This window comes from Rhinoderma darwinii, chromosome 11 (assembly GCF_050947455.1).
Source record: "Rhinoderma darwinii isolate aRhiDar2 chromosome 11, aRhiDar2.hap1, whole genome shotgun sequence".
Taxonomy (NCBI): Eukaryota; Metazoa; Chordata; class Amphibia; order Anura; family Rhinodermatidae; genus Rhinoderma; species Rhinoderma darwinii.
The window spans coordinates 15,858,804-15,882,744 of record NC_134697.1 but is presented as its reverse complement, the minus strand read 5'-3'; the positions used below and the strand labels follow the sequence as shown (position 1 = coordinate 15,882,744).

The 23,941-nt window shown below is 42.7% G+C and overlaps 1 protein-coding gene across 1 annotated transcript; it reads right to left on the bottom strand.

The window, feature by feature from the left end:
• Positions 1-1,853: 1,853 nt before the first annotated feature.
• On the bottom strand, positions 1,854-19,474 carry ANKRD2 (ankyrin repeat domain 2). The gene is made up of 9 exons (XM_075842360.1): positions 19,304-19,474; positions 16,878-16,985; positions 13,956-14,117; positions 10,348-10,455; positions 8,796-8,894; positions 6,712-6,810; positions 6,402-6,500; positions 3,282-3,380; positions 1,854-2,163 (listed from the first exon to the last, which is right to left on the bottom strand). Exons 1-9 carry the CDS (start codon positions 19,370-19,372, stop codon positions 2,065-2,067), a joined length of 942 nt encoding a protein of 313 aa, XP_075698475.1. The 5' UTR covers positions 19,373-19,474; the 3' UTR covers positions 1,854-2,064.
• Positions 19,475-23,941: the final 4,467 nt, after the last annotated feature.

Here is a 23,941-nt window from a genome sequence, read left to right as displayed (position 1 = left end):
ACATCAGGACTTGAACCAGGGTCTGCACAGAAGACACTAGCTGTTAAGCACCATACCACCAGCTCAGGTTGTTGTTTTGTTTTTTTTCAGTTTTTTTTTTAGCTTTCTTATTGTCCCTATAAGACCAAATGTAAACGTCACTTCCAGCAGGAATAAGGACATGTCAGCTTTGGAAGAATTTGTGTCCAGCTCAGGAACATATGTGTTCTATCCTCAGGCTCAGCTTTGTGTCTCAGCTTTGAAAGCCTTTCCCCAGTGTAGGCTCACAAGGCGAGGCATTCTTTTAAAGGAGAAATGCATTGCCCTGTTGAGAGTCATCCGATTGACAAAATTGTACTAGGCTCTGCACTGGTGTTGAACCGATCCCATAGCTGAATCCGTATTAGGAGACGGTCCTGATACTTGCTGGACTTTCTTGGGAGCCCTGAAGCCTTCTTCACAGCAATTGAACCTCTCTCCTTGAAGTTCTTGTTGATCCGATAACTGGTTGATTTAGGGGCAATTTTATAAGCAGCAATGCCCTTGCATGTAAATCCCTTTTGTCTAAACAAATTTCTTTGGAGGTAACCATGGTTAACAGAAGAAGACAATTATTTCAAGCACCATCCCCCTTTTAAATCAGCCAGTCTGCGCTTATAATTCAATGGCTATGATTAAGAACCACAGAGGTTCAAAACGCGTAAGCGTGGTCCCGGGATTCTCATTTTATTTGTTCTGTTTTTAAAATGACCGAATAAAACCATAATTTTTTATCAGAGTGCGGGATACACCAATTTTTTGTCCACTTACATTGTCTTGTATACCTGCTGTCGACTCAGGATTCTTCTGGGAGTATCTTCAAGCACCTGTTACATCTAGACGTGGAACCAACTAACGCAGGAGATAACGCAGTGGAAATGCGGTGAGCGAACCTTTGTCATTTTTTCTATTTTTCCTAAAATTGCTTACATATAAGCTTGATCAGACACCCAGTCTGCAGCAATAATTAAAAAATCATAAATTATCACATACCTATCATGACCCCCACCCACCATGAGAACAAGAGTTCTGAACCCCCAGATCCTTCTCACTGCACCCCCCGCAGTGAGGAGCTTGAATGGAGCGACAGTTGAGCATGCTCCATTTACTGACTATTCGAATGACGGAAAGAGCTGAGCGCTGTTCTCGGCTGTTTCTGTCATTCCCATAGACAATGAATGGAGTGGCAGTGCGCAAGCTTGACTGCCGCTCCATTTAATGTCCTCCTTACTGCGGCCGAGCAGTAAGGAGGATCTGGGAGTTCAGGACCCTCGGTCTCACGATCGGTGGGTGGGACCCCTAGCAATAAGCAAATTGGTGATGATTTATGATTTTTGGGAAAACCCCTTTAAAAAAACTGTGGGTGGTAGCCAACCAGCCCACTGTACACCAGCCCATCTGGCATTTGCCAGCTGTCCAGTCCGGCCCTGGGGATTGTACAATGTGGAAAACCCCTTTAATAGAAACGAGCCCTGATTCGAGTCTTCCATCAATCAGCCACAGTGGAGAGTGGCTACAAAGACTATCTCTCTCTCTCTCTCTCACTCTGGAGGACCCAGCACATCCGTACATTACACAGGCAGTCTGTTGATGTTAATGAGCACCATGCAATGCTTCATTTTACCAGTGGTGGCGCTGCAGGGAAACAGAATACTTGTTGCCAGACAAGACAACTTGAGATCAGCTTATTTTCAGGGGGCTCATCTAACAAAAAAGGATTGCTAAATGCAGACAAGCCCTTTAACCTATGTGTATGTAGTTAGACTGATAGGGGTTTGCCCACTAGAAATGTCCAAAGTCTTCTCTACCTCTTCTTATGATCCTTTGTACTCATGAAACACCATGAAACTTTATTTTACTAAGTAGCAATGCTTTTTACAACAATTTACACTATATAACAATGACTGTACATAAATCACTATACAATGTATTAACAATTTGCCTTTACAAAAATAATACTCAGAAGCGTTTACTAATAATCACACCTGGTAATCTACTATGTGCACATCAGCAAAAAAAAAGAAAGTCAATGACTTGTCTCCCCCTTTACAATTGCTTCTCCGAGCCAAGGTTTGTTTGTTTCACCAATGCTTCCCGGGTGTCCGACTGCCACTGCTGCACAAGATCTGTAGGGGTTTTACCATCCTGGGCCACACAAAGGAGAATGGGAGTTACTTTGACGAGCATTATGCAAACCACAGTCCTTTCAGTCACATCTATACATGGTTGATAATCAGAAACGATTGAAGTGGTTTGGAGGCCAACATTTAGGGTAGGACGCTAAATCGTGGTGGGGAGGGCTCTGGTTCTTATGGCGGTAATACGGCGGTAATATGGTCTTCTAAAAACAACCTTTGTCTTAGAAGTTTGAACATTCCTTATTTTTTCTACCATTTGAGTGTCGGTATAAATCTTGAAGCCCCATAGAGCATACATCGAGGGCCCTAAAACACATAACTACTCAACCACAAATATTGCAGTGATCATGTACCTTAAGGCCTATTTCGGTATTTTTGTTCTAGGGAGTGGTTTGGGGATCGCACTTCTACCAAATCAAAGCACCAGTACAATTGCCCTGAAAGAGCGGCTCCCACTCTGGCACACCCAATGTGTCCATGCTTTACATGGAAGGCCATTTATTTGAATGGCCAGCATGTAATGCTACATTTCGCCTGCAGAGGCCACTATAGGGGAAATGCGCGGATGGCCGAGGATTTCCCCGGCGATAACAGCTGATTGTTGGGAGTGAGAGAAGGCACACTTCGCATCTGACACCTGTAGCAATTTTTTACAAAGAAGCAATGCACATTGTAACATGGCTTACAGGATTTGGCTTGGAAAAAATGTTGATGACCATTCCTCAGGATATCCCATCTACTATGTGTGATTGGCGGGGGTCCAACTTCTGGTAACCCCAATGGTTAGCAGAAAGAAATGGCTCTGCCGCTGCTTCACTGCCGTACTCGACACAGCGCCACTATTGTCCATGTGACTGCGTATGGTACTGCAGCTTAGTGCTATTCACTTGAGATGTAGTACTGCAGTGAAGGGATGCAGCACTCCAGTAAGCACTACTGCCCCTCTCTTCTGCTGTTTTGGGTCACTATTATTGTCTTACATGAAATTTTATAGTTGCTCGAAATGTTGTTAATGTAAAAGTTTTGAAACTGCTATGCATCTCTCTGTATAGCAACGGCCTCTAAAAGCTGGACACACAATCCATCATTCATACAGGTCTGTAGATGTAGTCATGTTCTACTTACTCCGTTCTTTGTCATCATGTTGGCTCCGTGTATTATCAGCATTTTGATAATTTTATACCGGTTAAGCCTGACAGCATCGTGTAATGCAGTGTCTCCTTCCTGTAACCAAAAACCAAGAGTAAAGCGTTAATACACTTATATAAAAAAAATCCTGGAATTTCCTATTAGTGGAATGTGAGAAATTGGTAAGAGCTCTTAAACAAACACTCTAGGCGATACTAAATGTAGAGCCCGAGGGACCAGCGTCTGACACAGGGATACAAAGTCATGGAGTGCCTATGGCTTTGTATTTCAGAGCCTTATACAGTATTTAGTTTTACAGATAAAAAATTGTTGTTATGGGACTTTAACCAGTTGATCTTAAAGGCTACGGACAAAAAGGTTTATTTTTTTTACATTTCGTTAGTGGTTACCTTGAGTTGCATTAAATTTCAGCCTATAATCTTTATTCATTTTCAGACTCCCTGATATGCAGTTTGCAACTCTCTCCTAGTTTGAGACTTTTCACATGTGGATGTGTCCCTCACAGCAAGGGATTATTCAGACGTGGGGAAACTCTGACGTTATAAACGGTCGTTTTTCACGTCCGCGTTGCCCCCATGCGGGTCCCGTTTTCACTGATTCCCCATAGACTTGAGTCTATGGAGGGACCAGTGAAAATGGAAGAAAATAGGACATGTTAGTTGAAACAACAGCCGTGTGAACGGCCCATTGAAATACATGTGTCCATGTGACGGCCGTTGTTTTAACGGCCGCCACAAGGACGTGTTTAACTTTCATCTGAATAAGCCCCAATATATACTGGATGTGAGTTCTGTGAATCTAGAAAGCTGCTGGCTTCATTTGCTTTAATGTATCAGCACAGCTTCATCCCTGTACTGCTTTCACCTATCGTACATACTGATACATACCCTGCAGACACAGTTTATGCTGAGGAATGTGTGATCCTCCCTGCAGAATCTGCTAAGAGTGCAATCCTTCCTCTCTACACTCAGATACAGCCTGTCAGGCTGTCCGTAAAGCAGATATCTGATGTCAGCCCAGACCCAACTGCTGCCAGTAGCAGTGTGCTGTTAGATCTATGTGAGAAGCAGCACTACAGCCAACTATGTACAGGAGCTGCACAGGCTCTACAGCAACAAAGAGGTAGGACATTTTTATTGAAAACTATTAAAAAGTTGCTTCATTTTGAATTTAGTAAGCAAATGAACAAGTGCAAAGATGTCCATAGCCTTTAACTTTTAACATTCTCTCATGGATAACATGAAAGTAATGTCAAAGTATTCTCTAGGCTTCAATAAAGTTATCTGAAATTATTATATCATGGCATAGTTATTCTTCAAAGTATAAATCTTGCATTAATTCCCCGTACATACCATAGAGGTAGACAATGCGTATGCTATGGGGCCCTTGGTGAGAGTACAACCAGTGTGCAGAACTCTCCCTCTTCAGAAGAATTACATTATTACCACACAAGGGTGTAGAAAAGTGGCTCAAGAGTCATTAAAACGGCCTTCAATCCTGGGTGGCAAAATCGACCACCATAATGAAGGACCTTTTTGATCTATGCTATGGGGCCCCATTCTCTTCTATGTCCCGGTCTATGGATATGTCAAAAGATTGATACATGTCACATAAATATTTTGTAGAATAACTTTGTCCTAGGTCTGTTAGACCACGCGGCTTCTCCCTACAACGGGACTGTTGTAGTCTTTGGAGCTCCAGGACTCCTTTCGGCCCTGATCAGAGGTTCTCATCGATGAGATCTACAATTAAACACTCAAAGCGATCAATGCACTATGGTTTAAATGTTCAGTTGGAATTTTTAATTGGCAGAACTAGTGGTGGAGTTTGATTTCAAGGACCAGACCAATATCTTTCTCTAACTATACATGTACCCCTACACCTAAGTTTCTTTTATCACCCTTTGTCAATTACCTAATTTTTCATGTTCCCCTTAAAGGGTTATTTCCATCTACAAAAATCAAGCTATTAAGCTCACCCTTCTAAAGATAATAATTTTTGTAATTACCTGTCTTTAGCACAGCGATGTCGTTTTCGAGATCTTCTTGATTGAAGTTGCGGTCCGTCCCTCTTTGTTTATAGCTCGTCTAGGGATCCGGCCACCGCTATTTACCTTTAGCGGTGGCCGCGCATGCGCAATGATATCCTCTCCGTCCTTAGGAGAGGATGTAATTTCTAGCATGAACGCGCATATCGGCGCATGCGCATTAGATGCCGGGCCGGCCACCAGTCGGGAGGAGAAGTCAGCGGTCCGCTCAAGGTACTGCATGTAACGTGTGTGTGTGTTTTTGTGCTTGTGTGTGTGTGTGTGTGTGTGTGTGTGTATGTGTATATATGTGCTAAGGGTGCCGTGGTGTTGCAATTCACGGTGTGTTCGTCTCAACTAGGCTTACCATGCCTGGTTGAGACTAACATTCTCCCGATGCTGCTAGAACTACATTTGCTAGCAACGTCGGGAGCGCGCACACTGCAGAGCGGCTTGATTAACATCAAGCCGCTCACGCCCCTTTTTAGAAAAGATAACCAGCACTAGCTGAGTTATCAAGTTTAAAAAAAAAGGTAGTTAGGGAATTAATTTTTAAAAAATTTTAACAGCAAATTCTTTTTTATTTCATTTCATCATAGATTGCCTAAAAAAAAATAATTGACTCAACTTGGGAAACACCCTTTAATTTAATGTATGTTGATTCCTATAAAGAGATTAGAGTGTGAGGCTGCTGGACACCTCTGATCACCTATGTCAAAGGTGTCTATGGGATCTAGACTGACACTTTACATTGTCAGTAGATCCTTAGGATCTCGGACAACCAGATGATTCAAAATACATTAGAGAAGGTCTGACAGCTGGAACCTCCACCAACATTGAGAAGGAGGCAGTATCCGTGCCCATTTTAGCACATGTGCCAACTCTTGATTATACACAGGGACTGGTGCCTCTTCGGTCTTGACAGGTACTGGGCCCTCATGTAAAATTTATGACATGTTTGATTGACATGTCAAAAAAGTCATTGGAGAAATCATTTAATAAATCGTGGTAACTCTTTAGTCCACAATGCAGACAGCCAAAAAGGAAAACCAAAAGCATACAAAGCTTACCCTGTCTTTGGAGTTTATATCCCCCCCAGTAGCAATGAGATGTTCCACTATGTCTGCATGGCCTGTACGTGTAGCAACATGTAGTGGAGTACTATAAACCTGAAAAATTTAGGAAAAATTAAATAAATTAGTTGAATAATTATTATTATAGGCAAAAAAGCAAACAAAAAATTGCCCTTTCTTACAACTCCCCTTTAAAAAGCACAAAGAGCTTATCCTGCAGGAAGGCATTGTGAGGACCGAACAGACATTTTCGAGATCCTGGAATAACGGTGCAATTACTTATGAAATTAATATTGCTAAAAATTACCTTGTCTTTGACATTGATTTCAGCCTCACTGTCCTGAAGAAGCTTTACAATATCCAGTTTACCCCCACGACAGGCCCAGTGAATGGCTGTGGAATCCAGCTACATAAAAAGATAATAAAAAAATCTTATTTTCATCATTAATAAAAATTATGACTTACTAGGAAGAGTTAGTAAAACACTAGACTGTAATTAGGATTACCACCTTTTCCACCAAAAAATACCAGTCATATAAAACGGTGGCAAGATCTTTGGGGCCTGACGTCATACAAAGACATTTTATTATCCAATATCCCTGGAGTCTACGGTTTCCTTTTCCCTCTGACGAAGCCTGGTGGCAAAACGCGTTGGGTGTAAGTGGGCTCCTGGCACATCGCTACTCTTTACCCCATTGTATATTTGCATGGTCTGTTAACTTCTATTCTATTATTTTTTGGGCTACCTTGCCAGTTATGTCTATCGATTCTGATGGTCTATTTCACAGTTGTTTATTTTTGTTATGTGACTCACCAGGGCTGTTTATTTACAAGGTATTTCTGTATTGTATAGATGTTATGGCCAGTAGCCCACTCAGTATTTTCTTTACTGTGAGGACTTATATTTTAATCCATTTTTGATGCTATTAATTGTATTTTGTATTTTTATCATGTCTCAATAAAAACTATTTTATTTTGAAAATGTTTGGGTCATTTAACACTGATTTTCTGCATATGTGTTTAAACTATGACTTTGGTGTTTGATCAAATTATTATATTGAGGCACTTTTTTGGTGTTATTTTATCAAAAGGGTAATTGTCAATGTCCCTGGTGGTCCAGATCAGTGGTTAATTCAAGCATCCCTGGTGGTATAGGGCAGTAAGGAATTATTGTCAGCATCCCTGGTGGCTTAGGGTAGAAAAAGGTTGAAAGGGTATTCCCATCAGATTTAAAAAATTAGATCTAAGATACCAGCTAACCAAAATTTATGAACTCTACTAAATACCTTTCTAACTTGTAGTCTTCTCCCGATATTTGTCATTGTTCACCCTTCTTTGGTCGCTCGTTGACTAGGGAAACGGTCCTGAAGCGGTGGCTGCGCTTGTACATTCTTCTCACATTTCTCTATTGTAGAGGATGGTCGGGGTTTTCGGGAGTGGTACCTCCCGGCCTGGCCACTTCTCGGCAGTTGTATAGAGCTCTACAGACAGTTCCAGGGCATGCGCAGTAGCCCTGCAGCCATCAAAGAGAGCCTCAGACTACACGGTGATGCTTGAACAATGCCAATACTGCTATGGGGATTGTATACAGCAGTATCGGGAGCGTATACATTCAGCATGACATCAGCATCTCGTGGCTGGCCTGAACTATCAATCAAGGTGCCGAGTACCGCCCACCACGGAGAACAGCGAGAGCAACAAATGCAGAAGTGGCAGGCAGCACTGGCTCGGAGGAGAAGTTAAAAGGGGAGATGGGAATACCCCTTTAATTTGTTTCCCTGGTGGTCTAGTGTGGTGAAGGAGTAAATGTCACTATCCCTGGTGGTTTAGTGTGATGTAGGGGTCAATCTTACTTCATGTTCAGTTGGTAACTCACCTCCCCAGACTACAGTTATGTCTTCTGTCATACAGGAAGCTGCTTGAGCAGGGTCATATATTCTCACCGGCAATTTTTACTGCTGCTGAAAATTTTACATTGATATTGGCCTCCCGGTATAAATTACTTGGCAGGTCGGTAACTTACCGGTCAGGTGGCAACCCTAAGTTATGCCAAGGGTGCATGAACCATAGAGATAGTACCTGTTAATGCTATGGGGCAGTAGAGTGCCAAAGTTCAAGTTGGCCCTTTCACCACTATCCCGGACCCTATGGATGGTGTAAACAAGAGGTCTCCTCGTTACACGGGCACCTTAGAGTTTGTAAACAAAGAGAGAGGGAACCAGCATGATGGTCATGCCACTCCAAGGTATGGGGGAAGGGGAACGTGCCAGACTTCCTGTCCAGAGATAAGGGTTGTTGTGGAATTTACCAGTGCCAAGTAAGGGGAACCTATTTAGATTTTTGCTATGATTATTTCATTTGTAGGGTTCCTAATATGTTTTACTACCTTACCCGATCTCGAAGGTTGACAGAGGATCCACTATCTATGAGTTTCTTGATAATTTCTGCGTGTCCCTCCAGGGAAGCTCTATGGAGAGCCGTCCGCTTGAACTGCAACAACATTATAACAAATTAGACACATGTATTACACAAAAGCAAACATAGCCCAAGGCAAGAGTTATCCCCGGGACGTGATGGTGTGGTAAAATGCTCATTACAGTATAACATATATATATAACAATCAATTAACAAAAAACTTATCTGAGTAAGATGGTCATCCTGAGGCTCCTGATGCACCAATAGAATGTCAGAACTATTAAGATGGCTGAGGGGTGAAGTAACTTTTCAGTATGATGCAACTTGGAGGTATTATACTGCAATGTCTACATGTCACATGTTAGTGAATGGGATTTTCCCATCAACTTTAATGGTGGAAAACCACACAGCTTATATAAAGGGGTAGATGGGACTTTTTTATATTACCTCAATGCCAACAAAAAAAGAAACCAAAACAATGCCTCTTTTCCTAAACCCATGGGGGGCTAACTGGACATACTATCCACGGGTACTGAGTGCCAGGGAGAATGCCAACAAGTGACATAGTCTAGAGCTAGCCATAGACATGAGTTTTAAAGGGGCTTAACCGTGATTAGAAGTGATGGTACGAAACTCCCGAAACGGTATGGGTCTGACCATCAAAACACAAAAATGCTGGACACAGTACGATGTAAAATACCCTCTTCTAACACCCAATCTGAGTAAATCACAAGTGCTAATTTGCTGGTGTCTACCCTTATCACCTTCAGGAGCCCTCTGAGCCACAGAGAAGAACTTATTCTTCTTGTTACGTAGCGGATTGCTACTTTGGGGGAGAAGGGTAAATTTATTAGGAGCAACTGCATCTATCAGGCAATGACTACATTCCCTAACTTTCAAGCGTTTTTCCACTATCTCCGCCAAGCTATTGGGTCAAAGTCAAGCATATGATATGTTATATGCTGGTACTGCTATAGGGAACTGACTGGTGATTCCCTGTTCCCTATGCGGGTGTAGACCTGATGGTCTACTTTGGCCACTTTTTAACATCAATGGTGAAGAATCTTTCTTTTAAACTAATGGGATATCTCCTTCATGCATCTTTATATGTAGAAGAATGTTGTATGCTGATCCCTCTTCTGTCCTTGATCTCACCCCTACATCTAGCCCCGGGACTTTCTTGTGAAATTTGAATTAGTTACAACCATGCATCCCAAAGGCTTTGGTGTTTCTATTTTTAAGCTAATAAATAAATAATTGCAGAGATGTCACATGAGCGGATCGTTTTACTGCTCGTCTGGTAATATGTGCAGTGTTCGCGGGTCTCAATCATGCTGTCAGTAAATTAGACCAATGATAATAATTGTTATGATTAGAAAACGTAGAACTTTATCTGGGGGCAAACCTCTGGCTCGATCTATGAAATGGAATGCAAAAAGTGGGCCAAGAAATGTCTTGATGAGATACTCCTGAAACTCAAACGGCTTAGACAGTACAAGCAAGCCAAGTAGACCTATTTTAGACGTACCTCATCACAAGTGTCTGGAGAACCACCATCTTCTAAGAACTTCTCAATTATATTCATTTTTCCTTCGACTGAGGCCTTAAGGAATGTCTCTGGACTGATGGGTTCTGTCTGTAGAAAAAATATGTATCCAATGACTGGTCGTATATTGCTCTTTACTTATAAGGTATTGACATATGTGATACATTTTATCTAATGGCAAAAATCAGGGTTGTCCTCATTTGCTAGAATGTTTTTGATTGTGGTTGGATCTCCAATGGGATCTCAAGTAAGACAAACATTTACACTGGAGGTTCACACGTTGGATGCAAACCCATGATAAAAACAAAAAGAGCTAATTAATTTCCATTGTTTTTTTACAATTTAAGGAAGTCAACAGATCACTTTTTGAATTGTCTGGTTTTACTTGTAAGCCGATTCATAGACAAAAATAGCTATATAGAAAGAGAACCCCTTTAGCTAAACATATTTAATACATTCTGAGAAGGGACTTTTCCTGTATGGACACCCCCTATAAGAGCAACTCACTTTATAACTTATTTGAAGATCTAGCCTACTCAAGGAATTCAAGGTTGAATCATATGACTTAAAATAGCTACATACGTTTCTCTACGATGGTTATAACATAGACTCCACCTCACTTCATATAACATTTCACCCTACATAATCTTCATAGTGTATCGTTGGCTCCACCAGTGTTGATGGTCCCAGCATACATTTATAAAAGCACTCCAGCATTTTTTTTTCTTTGCCTATATAGTGCAGCATAGACTATTATTAAAGAATAATGTAGAGGCTCCTGTGTATACCTGCTTTAGTTGATGTGCTATTAATGGGTTTTCTGTTATCTTTGTTCCTTCTTCCCTTCTGATATGGTTCCCCTAATGCAACCTACATTTCCCATCATGCTTCTGGCTTTGCAGAGGTCATCACACTGCACTTGCTCTTTTCTGAGTCCTATCTAAGTGCAGCATAGATCAGCGACAAAGAAGTTCTGTACTCACATTGCAGTCTCAGTGTATCCTATGTGATGCAGCTTCCGCCTGTCTCCTCTGCATTCTGCTTGTGATTTCTCTGTCAGTTTTTACACAGGAGACAATGAGGAGCAGCATCTCATTGAAATAAACTGGACTCTGCACACAGCACTCGCAGATAGTATAGACAGTCAGTGTGAGTCAGTGGAGTTGTAAAATTCTGCAGCTAATTATTGTATGGAATTATGTATTATATGACTGCACTCCTGCTCCCTTAGATAGCAGTATATGCATTGGGGAACATACAGAGGAACAAGGAGGGTGCAGCGGGTGGGTAGAAGTCTCAGAGCTGCCAGGAGGGATTTGATAGGTGATGATGTAATCCTGTAGTTCACAGGAAGTCAGACACACAGAAGAGACTGAGCTCCTGTCCAGTGGCATAACTACTGCTGTAGAAGCCGTTGCGGCTGCTACGGGGCCCGCGCCGCCCACCGACACGGCTTTCCCATGCCCAATGGCGCCACTAGCAGCTGTTATGGCTGCTACAGCAGTAACTACGCCACTGCGGGGCCCACGCCGCCCAGCGCCTAACATTTAAGGACCGGGCAGCACGGGCCCCCTCATGCCCGGTGACATTGCTAGCACTAGAGGGGGCCCTGGTGCTAGCGACAGCCACATTAATTTGTATCTGCGTCCTCAGGACACAGATACAAATTAATACTATAGGCTGCACGCCACGTTAGGCCTGCAGCCTTTAAGGTGCTGGGAAGACTCCTTGCGCAGGCCAGCGTGATGACGTAGCTGCATCACGCAGGTCTGCGCATGCGTCCCGCCCGGTGGATGTGAAGCGCTCCGTCCGTCGCGGGAACGGGGCAAGGTAAGTACAATATATTTATTTTTTGGGTGCGCTGTGTGGCAATATACAGGGGGGGAGCAGGGTGGCACTATATACAAGGGGGGCATTGTGGCATTATATACAAGGGGGAGCAGGGTGGCACTATATACAAAGGAGGGAGCAGGGTGGCACTATATACAAAGGGGGGAGCAGGGTGGCACTATATACAAGGGGGGAGCAGGGTGGTATTCTATACAAGGGGGAGCAGGGTGGCATTATATAAAAGAAGGGAGCAGGGTGGCACTATATACTAGAGGGAGCAGGATGGCATTATATACAAGGGTGGAGCAGGGTGGCACTATATACAAGGGGGGGAGCAGGCTGGCACTATATACAAGGGGGAGCATTATATGCAAGGGCAGCAGGGTGGCATTATATACAAGGCAGGAGCAGGGTGGCACTATATACAAGGGGGAGCAGGGTGGCACTATATACAAGGGGGAGCAGGGTTGCACTATATACAAGTGGGGAGCAGGATAGCACTACATACAAGTGGGGCTGTGTGGCACTACTAAGGAGGGGCTGTGTGGCACTATCTACTAGGGGCACTGTAAGGCACTTTACAAAGGGGATGGCTGTGTGGTGCAATCTGCAGGGGTCTGTGTGTGGTGCAATCTACAGGGGTCTGTGTGTAGCACTATCTACAGGGGGCTGTATGTCACTTTACAAGGGGAGGGCTGTGTGGCGCAAACCACAGGGGTCTGTGTGTTGCCAGTCTACAGGGGTCTGTGTGTGACACTGTCTACAGGGGGCTATGTGGCCACTATGTGCAAGGGGGGCTGCGTGACACTATATACAAGGCGAGGCTGTGTGGCACCATATTCAAGGAGGGCTGTGTAGCATTATATACAAGAGGGGCTGTATGGCAATATTTACAAGGGGGAGGGCTGTGTGGAGCTATCTACAGGGTGCTGTGTGTGGCACAATTTACAGGGGTCTGTGTGTGGCAGAATCTATGGGGGGCTGTGTGGCACTATATACAAGGGAGGGGGACTGTGTGACACTATATACAAGGGGGGGCTGTGTGACAGTATATACAAGGCGGGGCTGTGTGGCACTATATACAAGGAGGGCTGTGTAGCATTATATACAAGGGGGACTGTGTGGCACTACTTAAAGGGGCTGTGTGGTACTATCTACTAGGGGGGCAGTATGGTACTATTTACAAGGGGGAGGGCTGTGTGGCGCTATTTACAGGGTGCTGTGTGTGGTGCAATTTACAGGGGTCTGTGTGTGGCAGAATCTACAGGGAGCTGTGTGGCACTATATACACGGGAGGGGGGCTGTATGGAGCAATCTACAGGGGGGCTTTATGGCGATATTTACAGGGGAAGTTGGGGGGCGCTAGCTACAAGTGGGGTGTGACACGGTCTACAGGGGGGCTGTATAGCACTGTCTACAGGGGGTTGTATGGCACTACCTATAAGTGGGGCTGTGTGTGGCACCTAGGGGGGCCCCAGTCAAAAGTTTGCTATGGGGCCAAGTCTTTCCTAATTACGCCCCTGCTCCAGTCCACACATGAGAGCAGGGTCTACTTTCGTGGTCAGACTGAGATCACATGACACAGCTTTCCATAATCAAAGGGTTCAAAATGTATACATGCAACTGAGCTGGGAAGCAACAATCGACACTGCTAGAATATTACTGGTAAATTAGCATTATATATGAAAAAAAAAAATGCCGGAGTGCTTCTTTACTATGCTAATAACCCACTTAGTATGCTAATTAGACCACATACTTACAAGCTCCTCTATTTCTGGCTTTGGCTCTGGTGCTACTACTTGTGACTTCTTCTTCTTGCGCTCTTGTCTCCTTTTGCGTATTTCAATAAAGTTTTGTATTCCGCCAACATCTACTATTTCCTTACGCAAATCCACAGAGGTCTTCCGTACCCGCTCTTCACCCTGTGAGAGTCAATATGCATTGGGTGGTTAATCTATTATTACCTACGGGCCTGACAGTACAAACAACTAAGGATGAATATCAAGGTTATCTTGGAGGACGTTCCTCAGTATACACTTTGCTCACAGAGATAATGAATACTGTTGATACCACTAAGGCTATATTCACACGAGCGTGGGCAACCTCGGACCTAAAAAACTGCAGTTTTTCACATCCAAGGTGCACTTGTGCAGAACGCTTTATCACGGATCCCCCATGAAACGCGAGAAAATAGGACATGTCCTATTTTTTGACGGACCCTTCACACGCTCCATTGAAACAACGGTCATGTGAACGGCCCCATTGAAATACATGTGACCGTGTGCCGGCCATTCTTTTAACAGCAGTCACACGGCAATTTATGCGCTCTTCAGAATGAGCCCTAACATGGCCCAACGTGGCCCGTGTAAACGAGCGTCGATCAACGAGACAGCTCATTGATCGGTGCTCCTTTCACAAGGAGCTAGTATGGGGACGAGCGCTCATTACGACGATTACTTGTCCCCATACAGTTCTATCATGTCGGGAGCACATCTCCCTGTTTACACAGGGAGATGTGCTGCCAGCAAGGATAATATTTTAGGCATTTGCTCGTTTATCGGCTGATCGTTGCCCTGATTACACAAAACAATGATGGGGAGCGAGCGATCATATGATTGCTTGTTTGTCCAATCATTGACTCATGTAATAGGGCCTTAAGGCTCAGTGCACACTTTTTCAGAAAAAATAGGTTTAAAAAAATGGTATACCCAGCTTGATACACTATTTTTTTATAATGAGACTAACAAGGCTGGCTACTTTATACGCCATTTTCCCTTCACTGTCATCTGCGCCTGTTTTTTTCTTAAAGGCAAAAATAAGCAACAATGAAGAAGTAAATGGTGTGAAAAGTTTCAAGATTACATTACAATAGACATTACATTTTTGTCAACAGATACAACAGGTTTTGACGGGATCTGCAGACAATTTAGTATCTATGGGACTTGGGAGACCCCCAATCCAGGATTGCCACTGGGGCTAATAAGGCTACATTCACATGAACGTAGCCCACCTCAGACGTGAAAAACTGCCGTGGTGGACCCGTGCGGGACGCATTGTCACAGATCCCCTACAGGCTACAGTCTATGGAGGGATGCGTGACGCGCAGTAAAATAGGACATGTCCTATTTTTTCAACGCAGCGTTCACACGCTCTGTTGAAACAACGGTCGTGTGCAAGGCCTCATTGAAACGCATGGGTCCGTGTGATGACCGTTTTTTTTAATGGCCATCACACGGACGAGATTCACGTTCGTGTGAATGAGCCCCAAGTATCTGAAAGAAGGAATTTTTTCCTGTGCAATTCTAATGACTCCCCTGGATGTGTCTGCTCTATAACAATAACATGCACATTCTGCAGAGTTAGAACGGATAACCGTCAACCAATTAGATATCCTACGACTATAGCTGACCATATACAGGAGAGAGATGTAGGCCAAACGCTAGTTTTGTCGATAGCTATCTCGTCTGATATATATTCATGGGTGCTTGGCTCGGCCCCTAGAACCACAGGTACATTTAACAAGCCCGATTCTTTGTTCCCAAGACATAGGGGCCCCCTATACATGTTAGATAGTTACATTGGGTTACATTGATCTAATGTGTATGGATGGTCAGCTTATAACTGTAATGGTCGCGGACCACCGCCGTCCCTTACCTTCCGACGGCTGCGTCCGCAGACCTCTGTCTTCTTGCTAGCGTCACAATCCTCCACCTGCTCTGCAGTGTCCCCTAGGGTGCGCACGCTCGTTCCCGGCCTTAAAGGTCCAGCACGTGCACATGCAAAGACTAACCCAATTATCCCCAGGTCACCCTGGACTATAAAAAGGGCTCAGTCCTTCCACTCCTTGTCTGGTTCTTATTACAAATGGTCCCTTAGTGTTATCCTGCTCCCAGTGTTCCCGTATCCTACTACTGTACTTGTTCCTGAGCCTAAGCCTATTGTTGGAGTCGTGAGTGTATCATCTGCCACATCTAGTGTCATCCGCCACGTTTGGTGTCATCTGCCACACCAAGAACCATTTGTACCGAAGTCTCTGCTACACCTCGTGTCTGTCTGGACTCTTACAGGTACCCTTGTGCTAAAGACTTCTTGCATAGACTATTGTTTGGTCAGCTGCCGCTCCGCTACGGAGCTGCCTAGTAGGACCACATACCCCAGGACCGTGACAATGACCACCAAACTAAAGTCAATGACCTAATGAGAAACAACACTAGAACACTAATAAGAATCCTTAGTGCTTTTTGTTCATTAGAAATATTTTTTTTATTAGCTTTCTTCACAAGTGTCCCCCATTTGTAGGGAAAGTCACACTTCAAATCTTTTTAAGTGATATGAAGACTTGAAATGATAAAGTTATAGATTCACTTGCAAGTGCTGCCTGCCTCCTACATGCGACTGCATCTACCCGAGATGTTATTTTGTGATTTAGTACTAAGGGGTGCTTGTAGCTGTGTGTCCTTAGCTGCTCTCTGTAATAATGTGTAACTGAGAGACTGCTGAAGGGCATTTATCAAAATCAAACCCTGAGAGTCAAATGCTGGCAATTATGGGTCCAGACACAATATTCACTTTTTTTATTTTTTATAAGCGATTTATATGTTATTGTACCACCTAACACTATGTGAATCAGATAGATAGATAGATAGATAGATAGATAGATAGATAGATAGATAGATAGATACCTGCACATTTGCAAGATTCCGATTGACTGGGGGTTTGATGTCCTTCTCATTGAATTCACTCCGGTCTATGTCAATCACACCAATCTTCCGAAAGCGAGGTTTCAAGATCTAAAATAAATATAGTCGTGTGTTTTGAGTTATAATTACTATATTTTAAAAAAAATCGAGTAGATAAGGAGAAAGACAGAAGCGGATAATGAGATTTTGAGAGTAATATAGGGGTATAATGCCAAACCAGCTGTTATTATTATTATTATTATTATTATCATCATCATCAATATGTATATAACATTCCTTGGATCATTTGTAAAACTTTGGTGTGATGGATAATTACACTATTGACACTGCTGTTTGATATTTGATTACTTGAATGATACCAGTTATATTATACAGTACTACTTAGGCCATGTTCACACACTGAGGCTTCTGCAGCAAAAATCTGCGTTTCGCCTCCAGTTTCTGCTGTGGAATATGTTAAAAATCCACAGTGTATTTGCCTATGGCAAATATTGAATCATTTATGATTTTCTTTCGGGCATATTTCATTCTAATTATATCCTATACCATACATTGCAGACATCCCTTTTTTATAATGAGGTTCAGCCAATAGTATCTATTTCTTGTATTTATTAGTCAGTCATATATTTTATTCTTATCACTTAAATCTGCGATTTATCTCCAATCATTTATCTATCTATCTATCTATCTATCTATCTATCTATCTATCTATCTATCTATCTATCTATCTATCTCATATCTATCTGTCTATCTAATCTCTCTCATATCTATCTATCTATCTATCTATCTACCGTGTTTCCCCGATAGTAAGACACCCCCGATTGTAAGACGTATCGGGGGTTTCAGGGGGGTCGGCTAATATAAGCCGTACCCCGATATGTCTTACTTTCGGGGAAACACGGGGCTATTGCCGCCTCCTGCCCACTTCCGCGCCGCCCCCCTCTCCATACGTCACCGCGCCGTCCTGTGATGGCGCGGGTACTGAGACTGTACCCACGCGATCAGCGGCAGGAGCACGGCTGTTATACACAGCCTGGCTCCTGCTGCAACTGCCGGAATCGAAGCGCGCGCCGATTCCGGCAGTTTAACCCATTAAATGCCGCTGTCAATAGTGACAGCGGCATTTAATGTGTTTGACAGAGGGGGAGCTCCCTCTGTCACCCGATCGGCGCCCCCGCAAACAAATCGCGGGTCGCCGTCGGGTTTCCATGACAGCCGGGGGTCTAACAAAGACCCCCAGGTCTGCCTTCAGCATCTGCCTGTTAGGCGATGCCGGAGGCATGACCTAATAGGTTGCCTGTCAGCTTTACACTGACAGGCAATAATGCTTCGGTATACTAAGTATACCAAAGCATTATATATGCGATCGGCACATCGCATAGTGAAGTCCCCTGGTGGGATTAAAAAAAAAAATGTAAAACAGTTAAATAAAGTTTGTGAAAAAAAAATAAATAATAATTCGACAATTTTTTTTCAATATAAGACATACCCCGAAAGTAAGACATAGTGGGGCTTTTGGGGATAAAAAGAAAGTAAGACACTGTCTTACTTTCGGGGAAACACGGGTATCTATCTATCTATCTATCTATCTATCTATCTATCTATCTATCTATCTATCTCATATCTATCTGTCTTTCTATCTAATCTCTCTCATATCTATCTATCTATCTATCTATCTATCTATCTATCTATCTATCTATCTATCTATCTATCTATCTATCTATCTATCTATCTATCTATCTATCTATCTATCTATCTATCTATCTAATCTATCTATCTCTCATATCTATCTATCTCATATCCTCATATCTATCTATCTATCTAATATCTATCTGTCTTTCTATCTAATCTCTCTCATATCTAGCTATCTATTAAAATATTATCCAAATAATAATAAAATGAAAAAAAAAATGAAGAGGCTGCACTCCAAGGAAATTAGTGAAAAAAAGTGGTGTGTTTATTCACCCCAGGCAGGCAATTATAATATTAAAATATTAGATATTTATTATATTTTTGCCGACTTTTCACTGTCATTTCAATCTGATATATTTGTATAAACACACATAGATAAACCACCATCATTCAAGGAACAGTAAAATCAAATAAAATAAAAAAAATCTCATGTTAAAAAGCAGTTTTAAACATCCATAAAAAGTGTAAAAAAAATTAAATAGTCAAGAATACATAGCGCACAATATAAAACAAACCACAAAGTAATTCGGAAAACGTTAAATTGGTTTCTTGTGTTAGTAAAAAATAAATAAATTCGCTCAAAATTGTTTTATAAAAGTAAATATAAATAAATACTATAAATATAATAAAATAAATACTATACAGCAACAATTAAACGTAGACTATATGGTTTAGAATCTATAATATTTGTATATGAAGGAAGGAAAATCACTCACCCCATTTTGTTGCTCAAGTTCTAATTTTTGGTCAATAATCTCGGTGGCCCATTTTACGTTGTCCTCCATCTCTTATATTCTTAAAATGTAATCTTAAATCAAGAAGGATTTTGGTTTTGAATGCTTGGCATAAAGATATAATTTTGTATAACCAACAGGAGGATTGTATTGGTAGGATGATGGGAGTAGAAAGAGGAGCTGTCCATCTCAGCTCCAATTCTCAGGGGACTTTATAGAGAACATCTAGGGACAGCTCCACCCATCTCTCTTTCAGAAGATTCAGGACCCACCATTCCAAATCCAGCAGGTGTAGCCTTCTGCACATGACCTGGGAGCCTTCAGCATGAGCTCATCCTGCCACATTATGTCATGTCTCTCGCTCTGACCTTATGTCACATTTCCCCCCTTCTTAAAGTGCCTCATGTCACAACAGTACTAGGACAATCCTCCCTTCTCTTGTTGTCCTACATGAAGAGAGATGCGTGCTATTCAGACCCACAAAAGTTTAAAGAAAATATATTGTACAAAAAAATAAACCAAGAGGATACAAATATGTAACATATGTAACATAGCATTGTGAACAGGGGTGTAAACAATATGTATAGCCTGATTGTTACTTTGCCAGATTAGGCAATACATTATTTTCCAACAAAATGTTGTAGATTACTGCCACCCTGTCTCTTTCTTTAAATGATATAGGCACAGATAGTTCTGCCTCCTTGTCTCTCCATGTAAATGCTGTAGATGCAGATAGTACTGCCTCCCTGTCTCTCCCTGTAAATTATATAGGCACAGATAATACTGCCTCCCTGTATCTTCCTGTAAAGGATATAGGCACAGATAGTACTGCCTCCTTGACTCTCCGTGTAAATGATGTAGATACAGATAGTACTGCCTCCCTGTCTCTCCCTGTAAATGATATAGGCACAGATAATACTGCCTTCCTGTATCTTCCTGTAAATGATATAGGCACAGATAATACTGCCTCCCTGTATCTTCCTGTAAATGATATAGGCACAGGTAGTACTGCCTCTATGTCCCTCCCTGTAAATTATATAGGCATATATAGTATTGCCTCCCCGTCTTTCCCTGTAAATGATGTAGGTACGGATATAACTTTTACCTTGCCTCTCCCTGTAAATGTTGTAAGCACAGATAGTACTGCCTCACAGTCTCTCCTTGGCAGTGATGTAGATACAGATAGTAATGCCTTCCTGTCTCTCCCTGTAAATGATGTAGGCATAGATAGTACTACCTCCCTGTCTTCCTGTAAATGAAGATAGTACTGCTTCCCTTTCTCTCCTTATAAATGATGTAGACACATATAGTACTGCCTCCCTGCCTCTCTCTCTCTAAATAATGTAGATTCATATAGTACTTCCTTTCTCTGCCTGTAAGTGATGTAGACACAGATAGTACTGCCATCCTGTCGATCTCTGTAAATTATGTAGATACAGATAGTACTGACTTCCTGTCTATCTCTGTAAGTGCTGCAGGCACATATAGTACAGCCTCCATTTAGGTATATATAGTTCTGCCGTTATGTCTCTCACAATGTGGGGAGTCTTGCTGAAGCCTCTGTTATTCATTCATGCACATAACACCAAGCGATGAAAGCAGGAATGTCCTAATAGACAAGGCAGTGAGAAAAACATGGCTGCTGGGCTCTGTAAACTAAAGATTAATATTTTTTAAAAATACCATAAATAAAAGAGACATGCGTATCAATATGTAAATATAAATATTGGAGGAAACAAGTTTGTGGATGCAATTTGTGTTATTTCCTGCACTGATGTGCCTGTAGTCGGGCGTGTGTGCATAAGGAGAGCCAACATTACATTGGATTATGCCCTCTGCGCTACCTTCGGTTGGTGCCTCCCGCATATGACGTACTGTGTACAAATAACAATACTATACAGTTTATAATTAAAAGCGCTACACAGTATAGTGCCATACGTTGGCATAACATTTTGTGGAGGAGGGATAATGGTCTGGACAGTTTTTCAGGATTTAGTCCCTTATTTCCAGTGAAGGGTAATGTTAAGGCTACAGCATGCAAAAATATTTTGGTAAATTGTAGCTTCCAACTTTGTGGTAACAGTTTGGGGTTTGACCCTTTCCTGTTTCCCAGTGTACAGAGCGAGCGCCATAAAAACATGGGGGGAGGAGATTGGGGTGGAAGAACTTGAGTGGCCGCACAGAGCCCTGACCTCAACCTTATCCAACATGTAGCGTCCACGGCCGCGGACCGTCGGGATTACTCACCCCCCGACGGCCGCAGCCATGAATCGTTGAGCGCTGGCCCGCATCTCCTCCCTAGGAGATGCCAGCTCTTACTTCCGCCCCATTCTGCTGTGTCCCGTAGGGTGCGCGCGCACATGAAAATAATCGTCAATTAGCCCATGATCACCCTAGACTATAAGAAGGGTCCTGCCCCTTTACTCATGGCCTGAGCATTGTTTGTTTTTCCCATGTTAGTCTTGCAAATGGTCCCTTAGTGTTATCCTATTCCCAGTGTTCCCGTACCGGCTAGCTGTATCCCGTGCTGGCTAGCTGTATCCCGTGCTACCGTTGTGCCTGTGACTTAGAAAGTTGGAGTCGTGTTGTGCCACCGGTCACGCCTGCTGTGTTATACCACGCCTGGTGTCTGCTGCCAAGGTCCCATCTGTGCCTAGCCCTTACTACTGTCTGAACTACCACAGGTACCCTTGTGCTTGGACTATATATACATTGACTTGGTACACTGTTTGGCCAGCTGCTATCCCGCTATCGTGGTACGGCCCAGTGGGTCCACATACCCACAGATCGTGACACAACACCTTTAGGATAAATTGGAACGCTGATTGTGACCAAGACCTTCTCCTCCAACATCAGTGTCTGACCCCACAAATGCAATTCTGGATGAATGGGCACAAATTCACACAGACACCTTCCAATATCTTGTCTTCCCAGTAGAGTGGCACCAAAGGGGCACATTTCCATATTAACAGCCATGGTTTTGTAATAGGATGTCCAACAAGCTCATGTAAGTGTACACAACAAAATGATAGGTACACATTAAATAAATAATAAGTTACACAGAATAATAATGTAATATGGATAATGTGAAAACAATTATTTAAATTGGGAAGTTGTGCAATGTCTGACTGCTTATTGGTGGAGACTGTTTTGAGCACATACAGGCAGATAGATAACGTTGGCTCCTCATGTTTAACACCACCTTTTGCAATGCATGTCTGGCACAACTAGTTCTAGATATTGTAATTAAATGGTGCAAGAGGTCTGATTCATTGTTAAAAACACCGGACAACAGTTTAACAGCTGGCAATTGTGCAATGATAGTGCTAAATCCCAAGGTCTGCTTGTGCAGACGGAAGCTTTGAAAGTATCCTATGTATCCCAGGAATAAACATGTAAATGAGTTCTAGATGCGACAAGGTACAAGTTACAACTAAGGTCATGCTTGAAATACACAGAGGCAATAAGGGGTTTAAAAGCTTTCTGTAGTTCATACTGAGTCATATTCCATGTTGTGACTCTGGAGCTGCTGCCCCAACCTAGACATGAATGACAGTCTTTCCGTAGTAATGAGAATTATCTGGGAATAGTCTACCGCAGGAGCTGGTCGCAGCAGCGACAGTAGATGGCTTTAAAAAAGGCTTAGATAATTTCCTAGAACAAAAAAATATTAACTGCTATGTGTAGAAATTTTTTACTTCCCCTTTCCCATCCCACTTCCCCTTTCCCATCCCTTGGTTGAACTTGATGGACATGTGTATTTTTTCAACCGTACAAACGATGTAACTATGTAACTATGTAACTATGAGGTGAAAAAGGGTTTGTCAAAACTGGACAACCCCTTAAAGTGGCTCTGTCACCAAATTATAAGTGGCCTATCTCCTACGTAATGTGAATGGCGCTGTAATGTAGATAACAACGTTTTTTATTTTGAAAAACTATAATTTTCGACCAAGTTATGAGCAATTTTAGATTTATGCTAATTACTTTCTTAATGCCCAAGTGGGCGTTGTGAAGAGAAGTGTATGACGCTAACCAATCAACGTCATACACTTCTCTCCATTCATGTCCATTTGTACTCAGCACAGCATGATCTTGCTGTGCTGTCACATACACCCACATCAACTGTGTGGGGTAGTATAGAGGACCTTTCAAATCCTCTACACTACACCACACAGGAGAGCTGACAGATCCTCTATACTACACCACACAGGAGAGCTGAGAGATCCTCTATACTACACCAAACAGGGGAGCTGACAGATCCTCTATACTACACCACACAGGAGACCGGACAGATCCTCTATACTGCACCACACAGGAGAACTGACAGATCCTCTATACTACACCACACAGGAGAACTGACCGCTCCTCTATACTACACCACACAGGACAGCTGAGAGATCCTCCATACTACACCACACAGGAGAGCTGACAGATCCTCTATACTACACAATACATGAGAGCTGACAGCTCCTCTATACTACACCACACAGGAGAGATGACAGTTCCTCTATACTACACACACAGGAGAACTGACAGCTCCTCTATACTACACCACACAGGAGAGCTGAGAAATCCTCTATACTACACCACACAGGGGAGCTGACAGATCCTCTATAC